A 23,580-nucleotide genomic window follows, 5' to 3' on the forward strand; every position below is an offset into this window, starting at 1 on the left:
CAGTTGGTTTAGTTACAAGCAACAGCCCAAAACACTAAATTATCCAATAGTGCACACAGAATAAAACCTAAGACGCATAACTTATTAATTTAAACGAAATTAAATATCGCAGAAACTGAAGCCATATTTATTTTTGGGGCAGAAAAATAGGCCACGAAGATTAAGACAAATAATACTTTAGCATCTCTTTCTTTCTGCTTTACGTAATAAATCTTTGTGTAAGTAACCGTCACGGCAAATACTGTATCTCTGTGTCACAGCTCTGTGTGGTCCAGTATCTGAGCATAGATTAAAGGATAGGAAGGCGATTAGTCGATTGTATAATAGAAAATAATTTTATTACGGTCGTAGACGTATAATGGCAAATTGCAACCGGGTGATGGCTAGTAAATAAAGTTGTATTGAATTTTTTAAAGTAATTTTTAGATTTGTTCTCTCGATTTACACAACATTTGCTGATTTGGCGCAAGTTAGTATGTTCATTAAATCAAATATGTAACAAAATTAAGGTAAGTAGGATATAAAGGTCTAAAAAATAATATTTAGAACATCACAAGGTAATTTTTATACAATTGTAGACGATTTAAGAATGTACATTTAATCGACCATAAATTGCTACTTTGCCAATGTTTCCATCACTTGACAAATTCGATCACGATCTGACGCCATATTTGTTTGAAATCAATGAATTGACAAACCTAGTCACCATAGACCTGTTAATAACTAACTATATATTTGCACCACTCACTGTCACTATAGTGCCGCATTATGAACAGAGGCGTCGCGTAGAGACATAAATATCATTAACTGTCATAAGAATATTAATGTGCAACGCGTTGCCCCCTATCGTTAAAATACTCAGATAGTCTGTTATAATTATCTTTCTAAAAATTGCGAAATTTCACTAATATCATTTATATATATAACAATAATTATATTAATTATTAGTTTGGCCATCCAGAGGGGCAATGCTGCCAGCATCTTAGGAACTGTGCCTCGCTGCGGTGGTTTCGAGGACGTTTTAGATTTTATTTAGTTTTTAAATAGTTTATTTTAGGTTATAGTTATGTATTAATAAAAATTATACAATTATCAAATATATATTTAAAGACTTTCACCGTGAAAGATATAAATTAACATTTATATTTATATATTGATATCTATTACTGCTGTAACTATTTACAAGACGATTAATTTAAGCGAAAATGCTGGGAAAAGTATTTTGCAAATTGTGTCTGGGATTACGGCGCGGGACTTTTACGTAGATTGGATTCAACAAGTCTTTAACTGAATAAACAATAAGTTAAATAAATTGTTTATTAAAAGTATGTTGCTGATAAATGTTATCGATATCAACTGCCCTCTGTTACGTACGACGCTATGACGCTCCTTGAGCACAATGGGTGCGAATAAGATTGATTGTGCAGTGTATAAATATTTATTGCCCGACGACTAAGTTCTTAATTAACGCGGGCATTATAGTCTGTGGTACTACTACTAGTCATCTGTCACTACGTGAAACATAGGTACATGATTTTAGTCATTGGACTTACCATAGATTATACACTATAATAAATACTAAATAGAGAGGTTCTTACGTATATAGTAGTACATAATACAGTCTTGTATTTACTGTTTACAAATTCTTGATTTCATGTGTATTGTCCGAAATACAAACAACAAAAATTTAAATCAACTTGATAAAAAGTAAGTCCCTCCGCACAGCAGTACTTTGAACATAATGTCAACTCGAACACTCGTTCAAATAGCAGCCTGGGGTGGAGTTGTTCTTGCGTCCACTGGGTTTTATTTACAAACTAAGCTTGTGGATAGAGTAAGAAACTACGATTATTACAAGGATGCTCTAAAAACACTCCGAACCCATAAAGGTGCAATACACTATCTCGGAGAACCTATAAAAGACAGAAGGTTTAAATTAAGCGACTCTGAGAATAACTTTTCTGATGGGAAGACTGCCAGATTTCGTATCCCTGTAAGTGGGCAGAAAGAAAGGGGAACTTACTACTTTTGGGCAGAAAATACTGACAATAAATGGTCAATTGTTAGGGCAGAATTGGAATTAAAATCAAAATTAAATGAAAGATTGGTGATAGTGAAACAAAGTTAGATTAATTTTTAATTTATTTATGTAGTGTATCTACACAAAATAGTTAGAACAAAAATATAATGGTTTTTTGAACATAATCAGATTTTATTATTTCAATAACACAAATTAAAAGCACTTTCACCTGAAATCCATAACTGCAGTAGGTACATATCTTGCAATTTTATTTAAATTATAAATATATGTATTGTTATAATAGGTGTACAAATCATTAGATGATTTATTTGAACTTTAACATTTTCATTAAAAATCTGCAATACCAGCTGGACTAACATTAGATGTGTTACAAGATAAATTTATTACCTTACTTTTCTAATCCTTCTCTCATTTCTAATATAATGAGATAAGATATTGGGTAGACAGACATAAATATCTTGTGAGTGTTGTTGAAATTGAAAGGTGCCCACTGTGAGATTTACTGGACCTGGCATATGAAGCAGTCTGATATAATCTTTATGTTGTGGCGGAAATTAGCTGCTAGTGTAGCTTTGGGCTGTACTGATCCACCGATTGGTTGATACAGAATGTAGAATCATTATTCTTATTATCATCATTACTTTGATATGTCAGAAGGCTGAGGATGGTGACATTGAATTAAATAACTTATTTATTTCAGTTGTGATTATATTACACTGAAAGTATAACCTGGTTAAAGATGAATTTTGAAGGGTCAGGTAGAGAAAGATTCTATTACCACAATACACTGTTGTGTTTAATTCGATCTTTGCAAGAAAAGAATATTACTGTTGACCTTCGCAATGACTCCTATGTTTGTGGTAAATTAGTTACAGTCGATGGGTAAGTTTTTGCAAAACCATTAAATTATTAAAACAATAAAATTGATTTGAAACTTTTTCGTAAATCTATATAATCACCAAATTAAGCAATATAATCTGCAATTATTGCAGGCTGTCCTGTTTGCTTTTGTGCTACAAAAACAGTAATTTTGTGTTGTTATTATTATTAACATACATTCATATAAATTCATTAATTAAACTTAAATATAGTTGATAAATAAACTAAATATTTTTAGGCATGATTTATTTGTGTTATTGTTAAGTTCTAAAACTATACTTATTTAGATATTCTATTAACTTTGCAAATTACTTATTTGTATACTGTATATGTTATCATAATATAGTTCTTTGTAATTATTTAAACATTTTTAATTGATAAAAAATATAAATGTTGACCTACATGTTGCAGTGGTGAATACTGTGGCCTCAAAAGTGAGAAGTAACAAATGGTATCCTGGCAGTGGCAATTTATAATTTCTGAATATTCTTTGGTCTGATAATTCTCAGATAGTTATCAAGTCTACTGACAAAAACTTGCTGCCTAGTGATTTTGCAATTCTGGTGTGAAACTAGGTAGAAACTGAATCAGATTGAAACATCATTTACAGACAGGAATTTTTAGATTTAAGTCAAGGGCTAAAGAAATAACCACAATTCATAAATAATTAATATATACCTGTTTTTATACCAATTTAATAGACTTCTATAATTTAATTGACTATTGTGAATTTTGCTTTACAGCTATATGAATCTTTCATTTAGTAATGCTGTGTTTTGTGACACACAACAAAATGAATATTTTTTTGACAATCTTTTTATACAAGCTCGGAATATTAGATATGTTCACATACCAGAGGCGGTAAGGATTTTTTGAAACAAAACTTTTAGTCCTATTATAGTACTTAATGTGTGGTAAATTAAAATTTACACTTGAGGCTACATTAAGCACGCAAGCTAGAAGCGAGCGCGATAAATATGGGACATTACATACGACGTTTTTCATCACACTTGTGAGGAAATATAATTATTCATTTATGAAAATGCATACTCATTTTAGCAACATCAAAAACTCTTTGTTGATATTAACTAAAGAATCTGTATCACCCAGTTATATTAAAAATGGTCCGTCTTTATACATATAGCTTGCAGTGTGGTACAAACTTAACTTATCAGGACATCATAATATATAACGTGTAAATGAAAACCGGAGTAATTGTCCAGAGGCTTTAGAGATACATTGTTAACTGTTTCTGAGATTGTATCTGACTAAAACGCTAATAGCTTTAGAGTAAACCATTGCCACAGTTTTTACTGAAAGAAATCAGATACAGCCTTAAAATCACATGCAAAAGTAAAAAGGTATGTGTCGCGTAGCGTTGGTACTATGCACGTGTCGGTCTTTTGATTTCAATAGGGTTGTCATAAGTAAACACTCAGAATCTTTTGAATAAATTTTTATGGAAAAATAAATATGCTTCCTTTGATTTATTATTTTTACAGGCTGATTCCTTATGAAATATACTTAAAAGTATTTAGTAATTTCGTTACACGTTGTATACAAAAAAAAAAGTGCGTTAATGTTAAATAAAACTATACTTTTTTAACATCTTAGATTATGAGCCTTAATAATAGTCTATATATATATAGTTATAGGTAATTAGGTCCGCATTACAAGCAAGTGTGATGAGAAAGTGGTAAATATAAAATAAAACACCAAATATAGCTTAGGTTGCAATCACATTTATTAAAATAATGAGATCTAATTGGAATTTTTTGATGAAAATGTTTTTTGAACACATAGTAACATTTACATTTAAGTTTCTCTGTGCATACAATTCCATTTCTTTTGTTCAGATGTCCATCTTAGGAAATATCAATAATGAATTCAAAAGAAACAAAGGGAAAGCAGCTGGTCAGAAACCAGCTTTAAAATCAAGAAAAGCAACTAAAGCACTTCAACAGCATATGAAGACTGTAGCAGAGTTAGACAAATAAATAATGCTAATAGACATTAGCTGTGACTGCAGTTTTTGTGTAGTTAAGGATTAGAAGGATTGCTTCACAAACTCGTGTATAATAGTAAACTAAGTCTATTTACGATTAAATCTTGTAATGAATATAAATTTCAAGCAGAACCATTTCATTATCATTTAATTAATATGTTTTCATTTCATCAACATTTCTCATCTGATGTTTTATCATCGACCGGAGTGGTGTCTTTTTTGATATCAATATTATCTGTATTTATGGTGTTTTGTTCTGCTGGTTCATTTTGTAGCTCATTTCTATTCGTTGTATGGCAATCTTTCGCATGTTCAGTAGGTGAAGAGTTTTGTTCATCTACTTGTTTGTTCTCTGTAACAACATTGTCATCAAAACATAATTTTGATTCAGATGTACTGTGTTCGTCGAAATTATCAATATGTCCACAAACATCATTTGTTTCATTTAATAATGTATCTTGTTCATTTGAAGTTGAATTGCTGATTGCTAGTTTTTTGAAGTCATAATTTTTTGACTTCAATGAGTTTTGTATATTGGTAATAATTTCGGTAACTTCTGCAGATGGCTGGCACTGTAACACCTGTTTATGAACTTGATGTACAATAACAACTTGATTGTAGGTAGGTTTGAGGAAAATATACTCTTCTTTGAATTCTGTTGTTGCCAGTGGCGATTCTGGTTCAGGGGTTTCACTGCATAAATAGTTTGATTGATTTATATTCAGAATTATCGATGTGGGACTTGGTGGGGACTGGATAACATTTGGCCGCGGCACCATCTGCATATTCAATGACACTGCAACAAAATATTCCGATATAATTATAACTAGCCATGTCTACTGCATACGCTTGCGATCACTGTTAAATAAATAAATTTCAAAGGAAACAATTTTTTTCAAGATTGGTCCAGGAGTAAATCAACAAATACTTATCATAGTATTGATAAATTCAAATTCAAAAATACATTCATGAAGGCCTGTCGCAGGCAAGAGCCGTTCATACATTATATGTTTACATAATTGTGAGGTGATGGTGATAACTACGTTCGCCAACTTAACCTAAAGCTATGAGGGTTCCAAACGCGCCCTGGTCTAAAAGGAACCCACAACAGACTTAGCCAGGTATTTTTTTTGTTATAACCATCGGACAGTTCATAATTATTTAGATTTTAACTCAATTTTATAGTTAACGTAATTCTTAGTATTAGAATAGGATTTTTCTATAAGCTTACGTTTTATATAAACGTAAATTGTACGAGATTATTTTTACTTCTAATATTTATACTGTTAACATTTTGTAAAAGATTATGAGCACGTGACATATGGCTTTGATAGTTTCAAATCTATTCACTAAAAGCGTAATCATTTTTTTTACATCAACACAGGACTTTGTTATACAATTGAAAAGCAAGAAATACATATTTTCTACAACATTTTGAAGTTGGTGCCAAGTAAAATGCAGAAAATTACTGGCACTTACTTCTCCTAACGAGTACATAAAAGGGAATACAGGGAGTATATATGATCAATACTTAGTAATTTTAAACATTTAACTTGGCACCAAATGTTGCAGAAAATATTTATTTCGGCTTTTTAGTTGTACAACAAAATTTTTTTGAACGAACGAGTTTTCTTTTTTAATTTTGGTAAAATATTTTTACTGATATTTAAGTATTTTTAATTTGCATAGTCAGCTATGAACCAGCATTATTTTAACATCTTTAAATTTATACCTTAATGACTACTTTGGCCCATTTTATATATTGCACGAAAAGCCCTAAGACTGCATTACGAAACTAGAACCAATATCACCAACATTCCCTTAAATATAATGCTGTGAAAGCACCGACCTCTATTATCGTTCTTTAGTATAATAGAGGTCAGTGTGTGAAAGCTGCTAAAATACACAAGCCCAGCAGTTGCTATATTTGTCATATGACGAATATTTTTGACCGCGTATGCTGAAATTAATTATATGTGAATGGTCATTGAAGTTTCATCGAACGTTATTCCTAGAAAGATAAAAGTAGTTCCTAAAGTAGAAAGATTGTCGTATCCACAAAGTCTAATTCCTCATTAGGTCCTAGTTTTACAATGGTTTACTTGTTTAGAATTCGTTTACGTGAATTTAATACACTTAGTTTTTATTCTTCCGTTAAAAGCAACATGGTTAGCCTCAAACCATTTTACTGCTTAGGCGACACATTTGTTCACATCGTCATGTAAAGTTACTACGGTCACTTAAAATACTATTTTCATATTGCAAAATTTTGTTATAGAATTAGATGCCTTATGGACCTAAATTTAACTGTATTTTTTTTATGTTTTTGTTGCTTGGAGTGGGAAACATGAATATACGCTGATAAACTAGAACGCGGCAACAGCTAGTAATAAATACCTGGCATATATTTAGCGAGCTGCGTATATACTTGTTTCATGCGCTTAACATTGGTCTTTGAAGCCTTGTGGTGGTCGATGATTGGTAGAGGGTAGTCGCGGCCCACAATACAGTTTGCTGTAGCTTGCACATCCTCTGGCGCCAGCCACGGCTCGTGGATGTATTGTGTGGGCATACCCTTCAGGACTGGAAGATATTTCCTTAAAAAAAAAAAGAGGGAACTATTATATATTGGATAGAAGCAGTCGTTAATTTGCGGAATTCCATGATATACAATGAACATTATGCTTAATTTGCTATAGGTACTCCGCAAAAGCAGGTGAAAGTTTTTTTTAATGTTTATAGACGAGCTATTGACTGTAATCACACCTGATGGTAGGCGATGATGCAGCCTAAGGTGGAGCGCGCTTGCCTAGAAGATGCCTATTCACTTTGATTTGAAGGTACTCATATTGTGGGGAAAATGGAAGCTGGAAGGGCATTCCAGATCCTAGCGGTGCGTAACAGAAACGAAGATGCAGCAATTCGTACGCGTCCGCGGTATATCGACCACGTAGGGATGCAGATCCTTACGGTGCCTTGCCAAACTTACAATTATACAAATCTCGTGAAGATTCTCCGTGCATGCTTGGAGCAAAAAGTGCGTAGATTACACTGCGTAGGATCGATTTAGTATGGTGTATAAAGATTGCAGAAATTATGAATTGCTCAGTACAGATTCACCTTCTTTTCTCGGAGTATAGCAAACTAAACTTAATGTTCATTGTAATGGAACTATAATTTTTTCCTACGAACTTATCCTACGGGCTTATCTTAGAAGCGACAGATATAGAGCATGGACCAACCATGCTGCACCAACGCAGGTTGGCGAGCAGATAGCAGGTTTGTTGTCAAGTTGGTAGATGATATTTAGTGTAAAATGTAATCAGACAGTACACGCAAGTCATAGAGTGGGATGTTGCTAATAGTGCCGATTCTGTAGTTAACTAATCTTGACAAATTTAAAGGTTTGTTTTAGTTAGCTCTTGACTGCAATCTTACCTGGAGGTAAGTAATGATGCAGTCTAAAATGGTAACGGATTAACCTGTAAGGCGCGCGTTTCAACGCGACATGGTACCGGAGCGCTAAACGCCCGGCGGTAGGGTGGTTATCTAGCCACGGCCAAAGCCTGCTACGGGACCAGACCAGAGAAAATGCAGAAATTATAAATTTCAAATAGGCCCTGTCGGGGATGGAGTCCGGGACCTCCACTTATAAGACCGCAGCGCTTACCGCTGCGCCAGGGAGGTGGCCTAAAAATAGGGGCAACATTGTGAAAAGGAATAGAATTACTTTAAGACTTGGCAATATCATTTAGGGTTTTTTACACAACCGACCCCGCACCGGTAAAAGCAGCGTAGGTCGGCCCCCAAGGAGGTGGACAGATGACATCAGGCGAGTAGCTGGGAGCCGCTGGAGGCAAGCGGCCCGGGAACGTGTATTGGGGAACTCCCCACAAAAGGCCTATGTCCAGCAGTGGACGTCGATTGGTTGATGATGATGACACAACCGATTTGGCACTCATTCGACTTACCACTACCCTTAGCCTGTTAACGGTAACGGAACTGGCCTCTTTCAACGGTGCGAGGGTTGTAGAGCACAGACCAACCACGCTGCTGCAATGCGGGCTGGTGGGCTGTAACTACTATTATCACCAGTTAAGGACAATAACTGGGACGGACGGATTAAAGTTCTTGGCAATGGGGGTTACCACCACATCAGAGGCATGCAGATTATATCAAATCAAGAAAATCTCCAGTACGAGTTATAAAAAAACTTAAGGATGGACATTGTAAGAGTTATTAAAATTCGACCCTTAAGTATTTACTCGTACTCGTAACTCGTACTGGAGATTTTCTTCATGGAGATTTCTATATAGACGCCACTGCACTTCATTCTTGGAAGTGTTAGAAGTAATATAGGATACTTTTCATTCCGACACTAAGCTCGGTTCCTTTGGGAGAGGGGATGAGTGTTTGACAATTTTACACCAAACTCAGACAAGTTATAACCGATTTAAATAATTATTTTGTACTATATAGGTTATAGGTGTTTAATTTTGCCCAAACTGTGGTTGGAGTTAGAGGACAGAACTCCTCAGCGGATAGCAGCAAACCTTGAGGGGCTTAGGATACTGAATACTAAGTTTTTTTAGAACTACAATTAAATTTAATGCCACATTAAAAAACAAAATCAAACGCAGACGAAGTCGCGGGCAGAAGCTAGTAAATAATAAATAATCATAAGAATAGAATGTACATACCTAATAAAGTCGCCGTTTGGGTCCGTTTTGCGGCCGAAACGCACGGGGCAGTAACAGTGAATGAACTGCTGGAAGAATGAAGAGCACGACAGCCACATCCACATGCCCGCATTTACGGACCAGTCTGCGTCCAGCAGGAGTTCATCAAACACCTGCATAACATTTATAGCAGTTCGATGACTTAGCAAAGCACGCATTACTCGAAGCATTATTTTGGTGAGCATTTAAAACGCATTGTAGCACTATCGGATGATAATTCAAATTCAAATTCAAAAATGTTTTATTCATGTAGACCTTATTACAGGCACTTATGAAGCGTTCATACATTTAACATGTTACACTATTGTTAGTGATGGTGATAACTGCATCGGTAACTTAAAACTAAAGCTAGGAGGGTTCCAAACGCGCCCTGGTTTAATTAATATTACAATAGGATTTTTATATAAGCTTACGTTTTATATAAACTTTGATCTTATTGAGAGACATCTCAAGGATTTCATCTGGTAATTTGTTATAAAAAGATATACAATTACCCTTAAATGAATTACTAATTTTATGCAGCCTAGTAAACTGCACTACAAGTTTATTTTTACTTCTATCAGATAATCCCTACTAATATTATAAACGTCAATGTAAGTTTGTTTGTTACACTTTTACGCAAAAACTACTAAACCGATCCTCATGAAACTTTGTACTCATATTCATGGAAGTGTTAAGCTCGGTTCCTTTGGGAGAGGAGATGAAAGTGTTTGACGATTTTACACCATAACTCCGACAAATTATAACCGAATGAAATAATTATTAATTATTTTTGTGCTATAGAGGTTATAAATGTTTTTAATTTTGCCCAAACTTTGTGTAGATCTGATGAATGTGGTTGGAGATAGAGGACAGAACTCCTCAGCGGACAGCAGCTAACCCCTCATTTAAGGCTTAGCGATACTGAATACTTTAATATTTTTTAGAACTACAACTAAATTGAATGCCACATCAAAAAACAAAACATATGGCAGACGAAGTAGCGTGCAATAACTAGTCAATAATAATGGGTTGATAATGATTTATCCAGCCATTACCGTCACACTACAGATCACGATTGTGCTCACTGGATGAGAAGGGTTGGGCTAAGGGAAGGAAAGGGACTACGGCCTAAACCATTCTCATGCAACCCACGCTGGCCAAGTGCAGTGCGGTAGACTTCACACGCCTTTGAGAACATCACAGCTTTCAGTCAGCTTTTTTTTGAAGTTATACTTCCTTAGCGGCGTTAGGAAAAAATTATGGGAGTGAAATTATACGATGTTACGAAATGCGCGATCACTTAGTTACCGAGTGAGAAGGGAATTCATCGTCCTCCAGGTGACTTTTTGCAGACATAAGTACACACACTTTTTTCTATTTATAGCGTGCAAACGAGAGTTAAGTGATCATCACCACCCATACATATCTGCTGCAGGAGTCACCGATGTGTTTCCGGCTTTTAAGGAGATTGTTTATCCGACCTTGAAATACCCTATTGTATTTTGGAGAAAACACATCAGATGGGAGATTGTTCCACAATATGCAAGTGCGCGGTAGAAATGATTTGGTATTGCAAATATCAGATAACTACCAGGCGTCCAGATGATGAGGATGGAATTTATTTCTACGCGGAGGAAGGGTGAGTTTTAGGTTAACTCAAGGTGTTTTCCTTTGCTGTTTAAGCAAGTGATTACACCTTACTGGTTATCCCGCTACCATCTTAGACTGCATCATTATTTTCCAACAGGTAAGATTGCAGTCAAGGGCTAACTTGTAGTGGAATAAAAAAATACATTCAAACTACTTGGTGAAATTGATGTAGAAAGAGAAAGTAAAGTATTAATAACTAGCTTCATGCCCTCTGTCTATGAGATCAAAATATCGCTGGCGGTACGGCGTGTTGCGTCATAAGCCTACTCAAACAATATGCACTGTTGATAAATCCTGGTTGTTGATATGGGTATACCTATATTTGAGACAAAGCAAAGGATCAAATACTTGCCTTCATGCCCTCTTCCCATGATATCCAGAGATTGCCTCTTGTAAGGAAGCACGCGACGGCGTGCCGTGCCAAATGGTGAATCCAGCCTTCTTCCTTCAGCTGAATCATAATCGCATCAATCCAAGGAAAACCAGATTGGCCCTGAAACATTTAATCAGTTATGGGACAGGCAACGACTAAATAAAGTGCCACTAATCGGAAAAGTTCCTAATTAGTCAAAAGCCATAACCAGATACAGATATTAGTGCGTATTCCGAACTTCTTTTTGACTTGTCAATTTAGTTACATTTAGAGAATTGTGTATAACAGAATCGTCACACATAATAACACAAAGAAAAATATAAAATAATTTAGGTAGGCTTTATTAAATTTATTTGTGTGCTATTTTTTTTTTTTTTTTTTTTTTTATTTTATTTAAAGCAAAGTTGGGAAGAGAATACCTTAACGTTTGAATATTGCTGTGTGCTTATAATAATAATTCTACTCTTTCGACGCATTTCTTAATGACATTTAACTTATGTTAAACAGCCACTTAGCCTTGTTTTTTCATAAACAGTAACAGTAAATGCGAAACCTTGTATAGTGACTTTTAAAGAAGGTAGGTACTTTTAATTTCCCCCGCCCCAGTCGAAGGGTTGGGAGGCGTCACAAAGGGAACTGAAAACAAAGGCGCAATTGTAAGGGGAAAAAAACTTTGTGAATGCTTTTTATAAGACTTCTTAAACCTTGCTCTTGCTTAAATGATTGGCATTTTCAATACCTGTTTGGTGGAGTTATTCTGTTGAGAAATTCTCATAATTAGTTTGGAATTAGGGGTGTCCACCCCCGTGCCTCGAGAGCACGCTCGACCAGGACACGTGATAATAAACGTGCACCAACTCACATTAGAAAAGCGTGGTGGGTAATTATCTTCAATATTTTTTGAGAGATGAGGTGTGTGCCCACGATCATTATTGTCATGAGTTGCGATCACTACATTTTTTTTTAATTTCCTTACATAAGACAAATTAACGCTAGAAATACTTACATTGGCCCATTTCGCAAGAGCATCCTGATTACACTCCCAAGGAATCTGAACGCATATTGGATTGCCCTGCATTCGATCGAAATTAGGGTTCCGAGTTGCGGCGCAATAAAAGAATTCCCTCCAAAGTATTTGTCCGTGTAACGATAATGGCGGTCGTTCATGTTTCACTCTTTTGTATAGCTCCGTCAATTCATAATAGAAACGCCTGGTGGATAAACAGCCGAACCTAGAAGTAGTGTGGCAATTATTGTAAAAATAAATTTGCCTATATATTGCAGGTTGAAATAAGCTGGAAACAGGCGAGCAATTCGTATATGCGCAAATTCCTACCCTGAGCTAAAGTCTTACCTACACACTATAACCGCTCCTAGTGTAGTATACATCAAACGATTCGAGAAATGGGTTTCAAATGCTTTTTTCTTGCAATTCAGCCCACTTTCATCTTACCATCAAAATGTAATTTCAGCAAGTTTTAAGTTGTCAAAGACTAAAAACCTACTTGGTATACTTTGAGAATGATCGATTTGGATAAACTATCTAAAGAAGAAACTTTTATAGGATTGTGTTTGATTCCTAAAATACATTATTAGATTAGAAAATGTTATTTGGTACTGCTCCAATATTTACGCAACTATTAATAGTTATTTGGCATATAAGGTGTGTACAATGGTATTTTTTAAAAAATATTACTGACATAAACACTTTTATTGAAATACCTAATCTATAAAAATATATGAAAGGCAGGTTTAATGTTCTTTGTCATCGAGATAAACTTACGCAATCTGTGCCATTAGGATACACTCTTAAATATCGTCGCGGTCCTACAGTAATTGTCAAATTCATTATTAACTAACCTTAAATAAGGCGAGAGTCCTGTTTCGCTCGCTAAGAGAGATTGAGGTGTCATTTTAGGTGGCCCAAACGTAGCAACCCAGGCTTTTCGTTCCAAATGGCGTTCAAGCCTTGTTAACCCTTCTGTTTCACCACCAATCCATAGGGGAGGCTTCAAATCCTCTGTCTCGAAACCTAAAAAAGAAGTGCTTACAAATAAATCTTTCTGTGATAAAATACTGTATTTACAAAAATTGCAATCTTTGTCACGCTAATAGTAATTTCCGATATCGATATTTGGAGAGGGTTACGAAGAAAATTGTCAAATGCTGAAAATTCTTTCTGAAATCGACCGTAAATAAAGCGGTACCAGTTGAAGATGTCGAAACAAAATATCTTAACATCAAAGTAAGAATTTCAACATAGTATGAGCAAACTCTGAAAATAACTCTCGTAAAGCAACCCAAACCCTTTTTATTCAAAACGCGTGTTTAGGCACGTTACCTTGTTTAAAAGGCAACAAAGGGAAAAATTTGCAATTGTGCTGCTAAATAGAAATTTATAAGGTTTTTGTAATTTGTTTGTTATTCAAAGTTTTTAATTAATTTACAACACGTGTTGTTTATCAATTACTTAATTAATTCTAATTAAATTAGCTCTACATGATAAGACTTATATACTGCGTCGCTGGTCTAGTGGTTAGCATGATCAAGTACTGATCACGAGGATTCGGAAGCCAAACCGAATCGAACCAATAATTGGTTCGCTGGGGCCATTAATTTTTGCTTTAAGTATTTTCAGTACCTACCCGGAGTTAGGAAATTGGCGGTGTCATCCTCCTTGGCTCGGAGAGCCCGATAAACTGTCGGTCCCGTATAATACTAAAAATATTGATCTCAATATATTTAAGCATTGTGATAAGAATTTAGTGATAAGAAATAGTTTAATTAATAAAATGCTACAAATAATACTGTATTTTTGAGATCAATATCTCTGGTTTGTTTAGTCCTTCTTACTATTTTTGTCGTTAAATCTATTTTTGATAATAACAAGATGTGATATGTATTTAAATCAACTATGTTTTGCAATTTTTTATACGATATCTAGTCTTAGATTTTGCTATAATATAATCTAATTGGTATTTTCCTATATCACCTGGCATTTTTCACGTATTCTTCTCTAAGTTGTTCAAAAAGTGTATCTAATATAAGCAGATCGTTTTCTTTGCTAAATTGTACTAATATATCACCGCGTTTATTTCGCTGTTCCAGCCCATATTTACCTACTATGTTACCCTCTTCACCTTCTCCTAGCACTGCATTAAAGTCAACCATTATAATAAGCTTACCCTTTTGCTTTACTATATCCAAGACTTAGTCTAGTATATGTCCTCTATTTCATAATCACTATAACTACCAGTTGGCATATATATATATTTGAATTATCACTAAATCGGTTGGGTGGGAATGTTTTTTTATTGCTGTTATTTTATCACTGTGATTTATTGTATTTTCAGCGGTATTCTCCCATTTTTGTTTAGAACAGTGGCTGTTCCATTAGACCCTATATTTCCCAGTATATATCTCTAAAATCACCACAGCCTTTCCATCGAACTTCGTAAAGCCCGTATATGTCTATATTCAACCTATTAATTTATTCCTTGAGTTCTTCCAGGTTTCCTGGTACTAACATTGTGCCTACATTACAACGTACCTATTTTACAAGGATTTCGCCTTTTCGGGTAGCCTTGCACCTATCCATGCCGGACTTAAATCGCCACGGATTTTCATGAAGTGGAAGCCTTTTGTCAAGGACCATTTCATAGCTATAATTTGGGATTTTAATGTAGTTCCCATGCCATGCCGCATTTTTCAGACCGCTTAGCTAGTCCTCTAGCTACGCTGCGAGAATTCTACTTTAAAGCCGTTCCGGACACTAATCTTCCGCCTATGAGGAGTACTGACAGGTACTGCTGCCGTCCGTCAGGTTACAGGTTTTAGTCCCCGTGACTTTGCCTCCTGCGCCTGTTTTGCCGTACCGATGGCTCCCATCTTCGTCATCACAACCGTGTAGGACTTCACCCGTAACTTTGGGCAAAGGATTCAAGTTAAACTCCGTGTATCTGGGTCCTTGCTGAACTTTGCCACCATCTCGCTCCGGCCTACACCTCAACACATCTAACACCCCAAGGTCCGGGTTATTGGTTACGTGTGAGCCCCAACCAAAGGTTTTATAGTAAGGTTAAAACTAATAGCTACGAACCCAATTCTTCAAGAGTAGGAACACCAAACCGAAGATCGTGATCTTCCGAAATGGGGGTGACAGCGCCATTTATTGTATGTTTTGTTACGGTTTCCACCGCTAGGGGCGGTGGTGGCATACTTGCTACCAGTGCTTGAAACTGGTGGTATGTTAATGGAGCTTTACCACCATTGCGATCTATAATACTGAAAAACAAATCATATACTATTATGTGTCGTACTTAGAAGTAGTTAAGCTCTTTGTGACAGAGCTCGTCCGGGGAAGTCCCTACTACTACCGGCCATGCTTGTTTCTGACGCCAAGCAGAATTTGCTTGGCGTCAGAAACAAGCACGGCGGTCGCAAGCATGGTAACAAATTAAAATTAAAATTCTTTTATTTCAAATAGGCCTACTTTATCAGCACTTTTGAAACGTGAAGTATGTATGTTTGTAGTGACTCTACCACCGGTTCGGAAAGCAGATTCTACCGAGAAGAGCCGGCAAGAAACTCAGTAGTTTATCGGCGGTGGTATAGCTGGGATTCGGTCTGGAGGACGTGGTTGCGGTGTAATTACCGGCAAATTACCATCAGTTGGGCCAATTGCTTGATCTGTCAATTATGAACGCTTCATAAGTGCCTGTAAGGGCCTACATGAATAAAGAACTTTTGAATTCGTATAGCAGCCATTCTTCGTAACATTTTCAAATTCTATAGCCACAATATGAGATTTCATAAACTTCCGAGAAATGCTTATTACTATTAGACTATTTCGCATGCAAATTAAACAACTTAATAACAAACTAACATATTAATGATCAACTTACTCGTCTAATTTATAAAGAGTGTGAGAAACCCGTGAGGTCACAGTTATACCGACTTCCCGACATTTTGCTATAATGTTATGGTCACGCACACGGCCGAAGGGTTCAGGGTCTTCTTCAAAAGTGAGCGCTGTGGTACCCCATTCGCGAAATAACTTCGGCAGCGCGTCAGCAGGCTGGCCCCGTACCACATAAAGTCTTGAATTCAACTCCTTGAGACTGTTATCCAAATCTTCGAGACATTGTAATAGAAACCTGAAACGAAAGGTAAAGTAAGAAGCAACCAACCATTATAAATTAATGGGTAATCTCAGCGCTAGTAACTCACTGGGCACTCAGCAAGAGACGGGCAAAGAAAAAATGCCCATTATTAATTTTTTGCGCATATTATAAAAAAAAATTATGAAGTCTGCAGTAAAACGCTATTTTTAACGGAAAAGATGTGTTAGAGGGATCCTTGAGAAATTTAGGGAACTCTTCAAATATTATAGGGACCTATAGCGATTCCAGTATTTTTAATACGTTGGCTGCTGAAAACACAACGTTTAGTTGCTATCCAAAAGCACCATTTGGTCAAGTGACACCGATTATGAAGACCACCTATGGTAAATGGAACTAAACTACAACATAATAAGTATTATACTGGTTGCGCATTGATTATGGTATAGAGTAGGTAAGTGATTTATGTTCGTCACAATAAAGGAGCTAATGGTGAAGTTCCGTGAGAACTCTTCAAGTATTAACGCTCCAGCTTCGGGAAAAGCAGATTAGATATTTTGTAGAAGGTTATGTGCAGTTGTCATTTGACTATTATAGCTTACATATGCAAACCTTCCCACTAAAATGCGTGGAAAAATAATGGTATACATAACTAAAAAGCAAGAAATAAATATTTCCTACATTTTTAAGCAGGTGCTTAGTAAAATATAGAAAATTACTGTTACTTTCCTTGCTTCTATATAAAAATGAATATGAAATATATGATCTATGCATAGTAACTTTCTACATTTTACTTGGCACCCACTCAGAATCAAGAACCTACAAAAACCGTGTACACGACTAATATTGAAGCATCAAAAACTACTCCACTTTAGCAGTGTTTCTGGAACAGGGGGTTAGTTAATTCATTCCATTTAGCAGTTGATAGTAATTATTTTACCTCTAATGTTCTAAACATCGTCATCATATCAACCCATTACTCCCCTCTCCATGATCTTCTCCCACAATGAGAAGGGGTTAAGGCCGTCCACCACGCGGCCCAGTGTGAACTGGTGGACTCCACGCACCTTTGCGGACATTATGTTGAACTCTGCAGGTTCCCTCACAATGGTTCCCTTCACCGTTGAAATATTTAAATTGCTTAAAACGCACGTAACTTAGAAAAGCCTCGTGCATTCTAAACGTTCTAAATGTTCCCCATAAAATGGGAAAAGTTTGTGAGTTAGCAAAATTCCGCGGGTGTGAGTTAGACGTGCGAAGCGCGTTTTCACGGTTTTTGGACATAATTTTTTTTATTTACGTATCTTCAGTTATATTAAGTATCTTATGCGCTTGACTGCAATCACACCTGATGTTAAGTAATGATGCAGCCTAAGGGGGAGCGCGCTTCCCTAGATCCTTGCCTTTCTTGCGCTTCGCTTATCTATTCATTCTTGATTTGCTACTGATTGATTGACAGTGCACTGGATACAATAACGGCTGAATGAGGGTTCTGTTTATTTTTAATTCTGTTAATAATTCTGCTAATTGGCACAAAGGTTGTATAACGAAATCGGTTATTTTTGTCATCATTTTTTAGCAATTGCTTAGGTACCAACCTCCATTTGTTGATTCCCACATTAGAAGAGCTAGCAAACCAGGGGTCGATTATGAAGATGCATCGGAATGTCGTAGCCCCAACGAGGGCTTCTCGTAGTGCTGGATTATCGTGAAGGCGTAGACCTTTCCGAAACCAATGTACGATATGTTTTCCCTTTGGTGCGCTCGACCAGCTTGGGGAGATCGGCAAATCCGGCTCCGCCGGCCGTTTGCTCGGCGCTTGCATCCTCTCCGCAGCAGCTGATATTGCTAAGCCACCAACATCACGTCCTACAAATGGATGCCTCTCTAAGATATTTAATACCATTGCTGTCCCTACATGATTGGCATCTTTTGCCTGTCTTAGGTATTTAACCATATTTCAGGTTTTCTTGCAGCAATCCAGTTTTCAAAGATGCAGCTATTGCAAAACAAACATAAAACAAACATAAATCTATCATCATCATCATCATCAACCCATTACTGGCCCACTATGGGGCATGTGTATCCTCTCAGAATGAGAAGGGTTTAGACCATAGTCTACCATGTTGCCCAAATGCAGACTGGTAGATTTCACACACCGTTGAGAACATTATGAAGAACTCTCAGGAAACCATTTTCCTGACTTTCCTTTACCGTTTAAAGAAGTTATATTTAAATTGCTTAAATTAAAAACGCATATAGCTCCAAAACATTGGTGGTGCGTGCCTGGGCTTGAGAGGAAAGTCAAAGCCTTACTCACTAGGCTATCATTGCTCATATATCTATAAATTCTGATAATTAATAAGGCTTTTGTTTCACACATATATGCTGTTCTTTATGATACTTGAATGTGACTTATATCAAAAAGAACGGTAATTAATATTTTTCAGGTATATGTAGGTACATATGTGCATATTCTCTATTTTTAGGCTAGTACTTTAAAAATAACACAAAAGGATGCCCAACTTATGATTCAATCTATGAAAATAAAAAATAAAACTTTAATAGAATAATTTAAATTTCCAATAGAATGCACTAATCAGTTAGTTTCCCATAAAAGGTAGTTAAAAGCCTTATTTTAACATTTAATTCCTAGCTCAAGACCTCAGTGTGCAAGTTTGCATTGCAGTTGGGTCATCTTCACTCATATATCAAAGCTGTTGTCTTATATATTTGATGGATCCTATTAATCTATAACTGGCATAGTATAAAAGATTCCGGAGTTGGGACTTGGAAAGCAAGTTCAGTTGGAATGACTAAAACATGATGGTAAAGCCTACCAACCAACATCTTAGTAACATGTTGGTTTTAAAGCTTAGAATCCCTCCTTTTTAGACACTAAATAGACTTCAAAACTTCTTTTTATTGAAAGTAAGTATAGTGTTATTTCAGGTAGATCTATTGGTATTTCACCTAAAATATTTAAAAAAAAATACACATTATAAACTGTCTTGTAATCTAAATTTGCATTTAAAACATTTTCTTACGAAATGCCTATGAATGAAATTAAATATTACTATAGTCGTAATAATGTAATAGGCCCGTTTTGACATTTGTGCAAGACCATAGAATGTAACTTGGAACGAAACTGAAAGAAACAATAAAATAAAAATCAATTACATACAGTGTTTTAAAAAATACGTAAATTTTTTTGGGACGTTAAATAATATGAAAGAATATATCGCGAGTATTCTTTTTGCGCTTACTTTATAGTAGCATGCAATTTATAATTCTTGCGAAACGTTCCGAAAACAGTTACGTTCTCATTCTTTTTTTTTATACTAGAGCTGTAACCATTTTTTTACTGAATATCGAAATTAAATATTGTGTAGTTATCTTTACTGCAAATAATGAACTTAGTTCTCAAAATGGGTTCTAAATAATGAGTCTGAGTTGATGTATCTGACCAAGCGGCACATTACTGAAACGTCCCCGCGCGCACTGCGCAGTTTTTCGTTCCTCATCTTGTAAAGTTGACTGTGCGCTCGTTTAAGTTTGAGATATATTGTTTACTATTACGTTAATTATGGCTATTCTATTTTGGACATTAATTTAAACATAGTGATTTGACTCGTTCGACGTATTGGTTGTGAAGTTAAAGGAATACTTTGAACGAACGAACACTTTACAATATATAATAATATCAATCAAGTAAAGTAAAGTCAAAGTAAAGTAAAACAAACTTGAATTGATTTATCGTGAGTATCGAGTACAGAGTCTTATGGTTCCATAACTAGTTACGTCGCGATGACAAATGTCAAAACGGGCCTATTGCATTTTTACGACTATAGCTGTTGCCCGCGACTTCGTCTGCGTTTGATTTTGTTTTGTGATGAGGCATTCAATTTAGCTTTAGTTCTAAAAAAATTTAAAATATTCAGTATCGCTAAATTTCGGTAAGCCTTAAATGAGGGGGTTTGCTGCTGTCCGCTGAGGAGTTCTGTCCTCTATCTCCAACCACATTCATCAGATCTTCACAAAGTTTGGGTAAAATTAAACACATACCTATAACCTCTATAGTACAATAATAATTATTTAAATCGGGTATAATTTGTCGGAGTTATGGTGTAAAATCGTCAAACACTTTCATCCGCTCTCCCAAAGGAACCGAGCTTAATGTCGGGGTAAAAAGTATCCTATATTACTTCTAACACTTCCAAGAATATGTTTACAAAGTTTCATGAGGATCGGTTAAGTAGTTTTTGTGTGAAAGCGTAACAAACAAACTTACATTGACATTTATAATATTAGTAGGGATAGGGATGTTTTCTGAATTTTGAGTATATTCATTATCATAGTTTTTGAATGCATATTATAAAACCGACATCCTACCTAACTACTACTTTTATAAATTTTTTATAAAAATATGAAAATAATTTATGAGTAAAAATGTTACCTTGTAACTCAGCAGCAGTAATTATAATTGCAGTCATTTGAACAACACAATCAAAATCAGGCGTAATGAGTCCATTATCAAAAAACCAAGTATTCGAATAACTGTCTACCACTATTACTTGTTATAGGTATTATTGTAGGAGGAAGAACTATGTTTAGAAAATAAGTTAGGTATCAACAACAGTATAAAATATAAGTCTTATCATTGATTCGTCACTAAACTACTTCACCGTAATTGTTTTTAAACACTTCTCACTTATAATTATTATTTAAAGTATCAATCGATTTTAGTAAATTTTTAATTAAACAATGCGCGATCTTCCGCGAATATCAACAAACGCAAAAACACTGGCGAGTGCTGACTGATCAATGAAGTTTCGCAGTTCAGTCGAATCTGAACTCTCGACCGCACTCAGCCAAAGGCTACAATAGTACAGTTGACCCAGGCGCACTGCGCGACTGTGGCGACATACAGAGAGAAGGAGACAGACATACTACCTGATAATACACGCCGCTTGCAACGTGACCGCTGTACCTACATACTTCTCACCGAGCTATATTATGTTACTGACCAAGTCCGCAGGGTGCGCAATGTTAAAAATAACTGGTTTTTGAAATTTGAAGTTTATATGGTAACGCACTTCAGTTCATTGGCACTAAATAACCATTTCTTTTGTATTTTCAAAAAAAAAATTGTATGTGTTATTTTCTTTCTATTATAAATAAGCCACAAAAATGCATTTTATTTTAAAAATAAATTAAAAGGTTGTTTTGCAAAAAGTACTCAATATTAGGAATTTAATCCTAACAAAAAGAAAAAGTCATTTTCAAGGCTGGGCTGTTAACTGGATTACATATTTATTTATTAGTTATGGTGATAAAAATTTAAATTTAATTAAATTGCGGTAGGAGAGTTCACTTTTATGAGTACGGTACCCGAGATACCCAAAATTAATTAACGCGGGTAAAACCGCGGAGAATTAGCTAGTACTAGGGACATATTATATCAAGAAAATCCTAAATTTTAGTTTCATGTATTTTAATTATTGATTTAGGGTTTTTACGAATACACATTATTTGGGAATTCTACCCAGAGGCTCTTTGTTTTTACATTGCCACGCCCCAAGATTTGCCAGCACAGGACTTGGTCCGTAGCATATAATATTAAACACGTATAACACTCAGAAGTCACGTTGAAAGTAGCATGGATTCATGAATACTTAGGTAATATACAAGTACTAGATGCGCCTTGATAGTAATCTGTGAAGTGCCAAAAAGTCATTCATCATCATCATCATCACTCCAACCAATTGAAGTCCACTGCTGGACATAGGTCTTTTTAATTAAAGGGAGTTCCAAAATCCACGGTTCAGGGCCGCTCGTTTCTAGCAGCTCCCAGCGACTCGTTTGATGTCGTCTGTCCACTTCTTTTTCTAATGTCTTATGGGCTGAGAACTTTTTGGTTCTATTTGTACGATAGGCCTTAAAGAACTTGGACCCAACCGCATGGACAGTTTCCACAAGCCTGTTGTTTAAATCGTCCAAAGGATCGGTCGGTTTTGCAGTGCCGGTTGAAAACTCTCGGGGTTTAGGATATTAGCACGAGTAGGCCGGAGTTTACCAGTCTGACCCTTTTCAGCTTTACGTTGATATTCAATGTGCCTCTAACTAAATGGTGATCACTTCCGATTTTCACCCTGATGATTACAGAGAGACGATTGAATAAACGCCGCTTGGTGAACATGATTAAGTCTCGTTTGTGGGTACATTATGTACTGTCTCTGAGAATTATCTAAAGCCAATGAAGATTTATTTCAGTTTTCATATACACGTTGTATGCAATTTATATATATACTAGCTGTTGCCTGCGACTTCGTCTGCGTTTGATTTTGTTTTTTGATGTGGCATTAAATTTAGTTGTAGATCAAAAAATTTTAAAGTATTCAGTATCGCTAAGCCATAAATGAGGGGTTGCTGCTGTCCGCTGAGGAGTTCTGTCCTCTATCTCCAACCACAGTTTGGACAAAATTAAACACATATTATAACCTCTATAGTACAAAAATAATTATTTAAATCGATTATAATTTGTCGGAGTTATGGTGTCAAATCGTCAAACACTCATCCCCTCTCCCAAAGAAACCGAGCCGGATAAAATAATGTACGAATAAAAAGTATCCTATATTACATACTTCTAACGCTTCCAAGAATCCGTACTAATATTATAAATGTGAATGTAAGTTTTTTTATTACGCTTTCACGCAAAAACTACTGAACCGATCATCCTGAAACTTTGGAAAAATATTCTTGGAGGTAATAGAAGTAACATAGAATACTTT

General features: G+C 35.6%; 2 protein-coding genes across 3 annotated transcripts; one reads left to right on the top strand and one right to left on the bottom strand.

Moving 5' to 3' along the window:
- Positions 1–1,563: 1,563 nt before the first annotated feature.
- On the top strand, positions 1,564–5,054 carry LOC120637647 (U7 snRNA-associated Sm-like protein LSm10). The gene is made up of 4 exons (XM_039909562.1): positions 1,564–1,707; positions 2,742–2,923; positions 3,664–3,781; positions 4,777–5,054. The coding sequence occupies exons 2-4, from the start codon at positions 2,781–2,783 to the stop codon at positions 4,915–4,917; spliced, it is 402 nt and encodes a 133-aa protein (XP_039765496.1). The 5' UTR covers positions 1,564–1,707; positions 2,742–2,780; the 3' UTR covers positions 4,918–5,054.
- Positions 5,045–21,683, bottom strand: LOC120637646 (cryptochrome-1-like). Of its 2 annotated transcripts, none has more exons than XM_039909559.1 (10): positions 21,246–21,683; positions 18,388–18,658; positions 16,574–16,825; positions 15,769–15,953; positions 13,530–13,701; positions 12,676–12,901; positions 11,649–11,789; positions 9,626–9,777; positions 7,323–7,522; positions 5,045–5,721 (listed from the first exon to the last, which is right to left on the bottom strand). In XM_039909559.1, the coding sequence occupies exons 1-10, from the start codon at positions 21,280–21,282 to the stop codon at positions 5,096–5,098; spliced, it is 2,262 nt and encodes a 753-aa protein (XP_039765493.1). In that variant the 5' UTR covers positions 21,283–21,683; the 3' UTR covers positions 5,045–5,095. The 2 variants fall into 2 exon arrangements, with proteins under 2 accessions (XP_039765493.1, XP_039765494.1); XM_039909560.1 differs by lacking the exon at positions 21,246–21,683 and adding an exon at positions 19,634–19,749.
- Between the last annotated feature and the right edge of the window lie 1,897 nt (positions 21,684–23,580).

The sequence above is a fragment of the Pararge aegeria genome, chromosome 4 (genome assembly GCF_905163445.1).
Source record: "Pararge aegeria chromosome 4, ilParAegt1.1, whole genome shotgun sequence".
Classification (NCBI taxonomy): Eukaryota; Metazoa; Arthropoda; class Insecta; order Lepidoptera; family Nymphalidae; genus Pararge; species Pararge aegeria.

What these genes read in the sequence shown, in the direction of transcription:
- LOC120637646 (XM_039909559.1), bottom strand. Translation starts at nt 21,282, where the DNA reads ATGACTGCAATTATAATTACTGCTGCTGAGTTACAAG. An exon ending in GTGGGAATCAACAAATGGAG is followed by an intron (nt 16,826 to 18,387) that starts GTTGGTACCTAA and finishes CTTTCGTTTCAG; the next exon opens with GTTTCTATTACAATGTCTCG. An exon ending in CTCTTGCGAAATGGGCCAAT is followed by an intron (nt 11,790 to 12,675) that starts GTAAGTATTTCT and finishes TAAATGTTTCAG; the next exon opens with GGCCAATCTGGTTTTCCTTG.
- LOC120637647 (XM_039909562.1), top strand. Translation starts at nt 2,781, where the DNA reads ATGAATTTTGAAGGGTCAGGTAGAGAAAGATTCTATTACCACAATACA. An exon ending in AAATTAGTTACAGTCGATGG is followed by an intron (nt 2,924 to 3,663) that starts GTAAGTTTTTGC and finishes TTTGCTTTACAG; the next exon opens with CTATATGAATCTTTCATTTA. An exon ending in ATGTTCACATACCAGAGGCG is followed by an intron (nt 3,782 to 4,776) that starts GTAAGGATTTTT and finishes TCTTTTGTTCAG; the next exon opens with ATGTCCATCTTAGGAAATAT.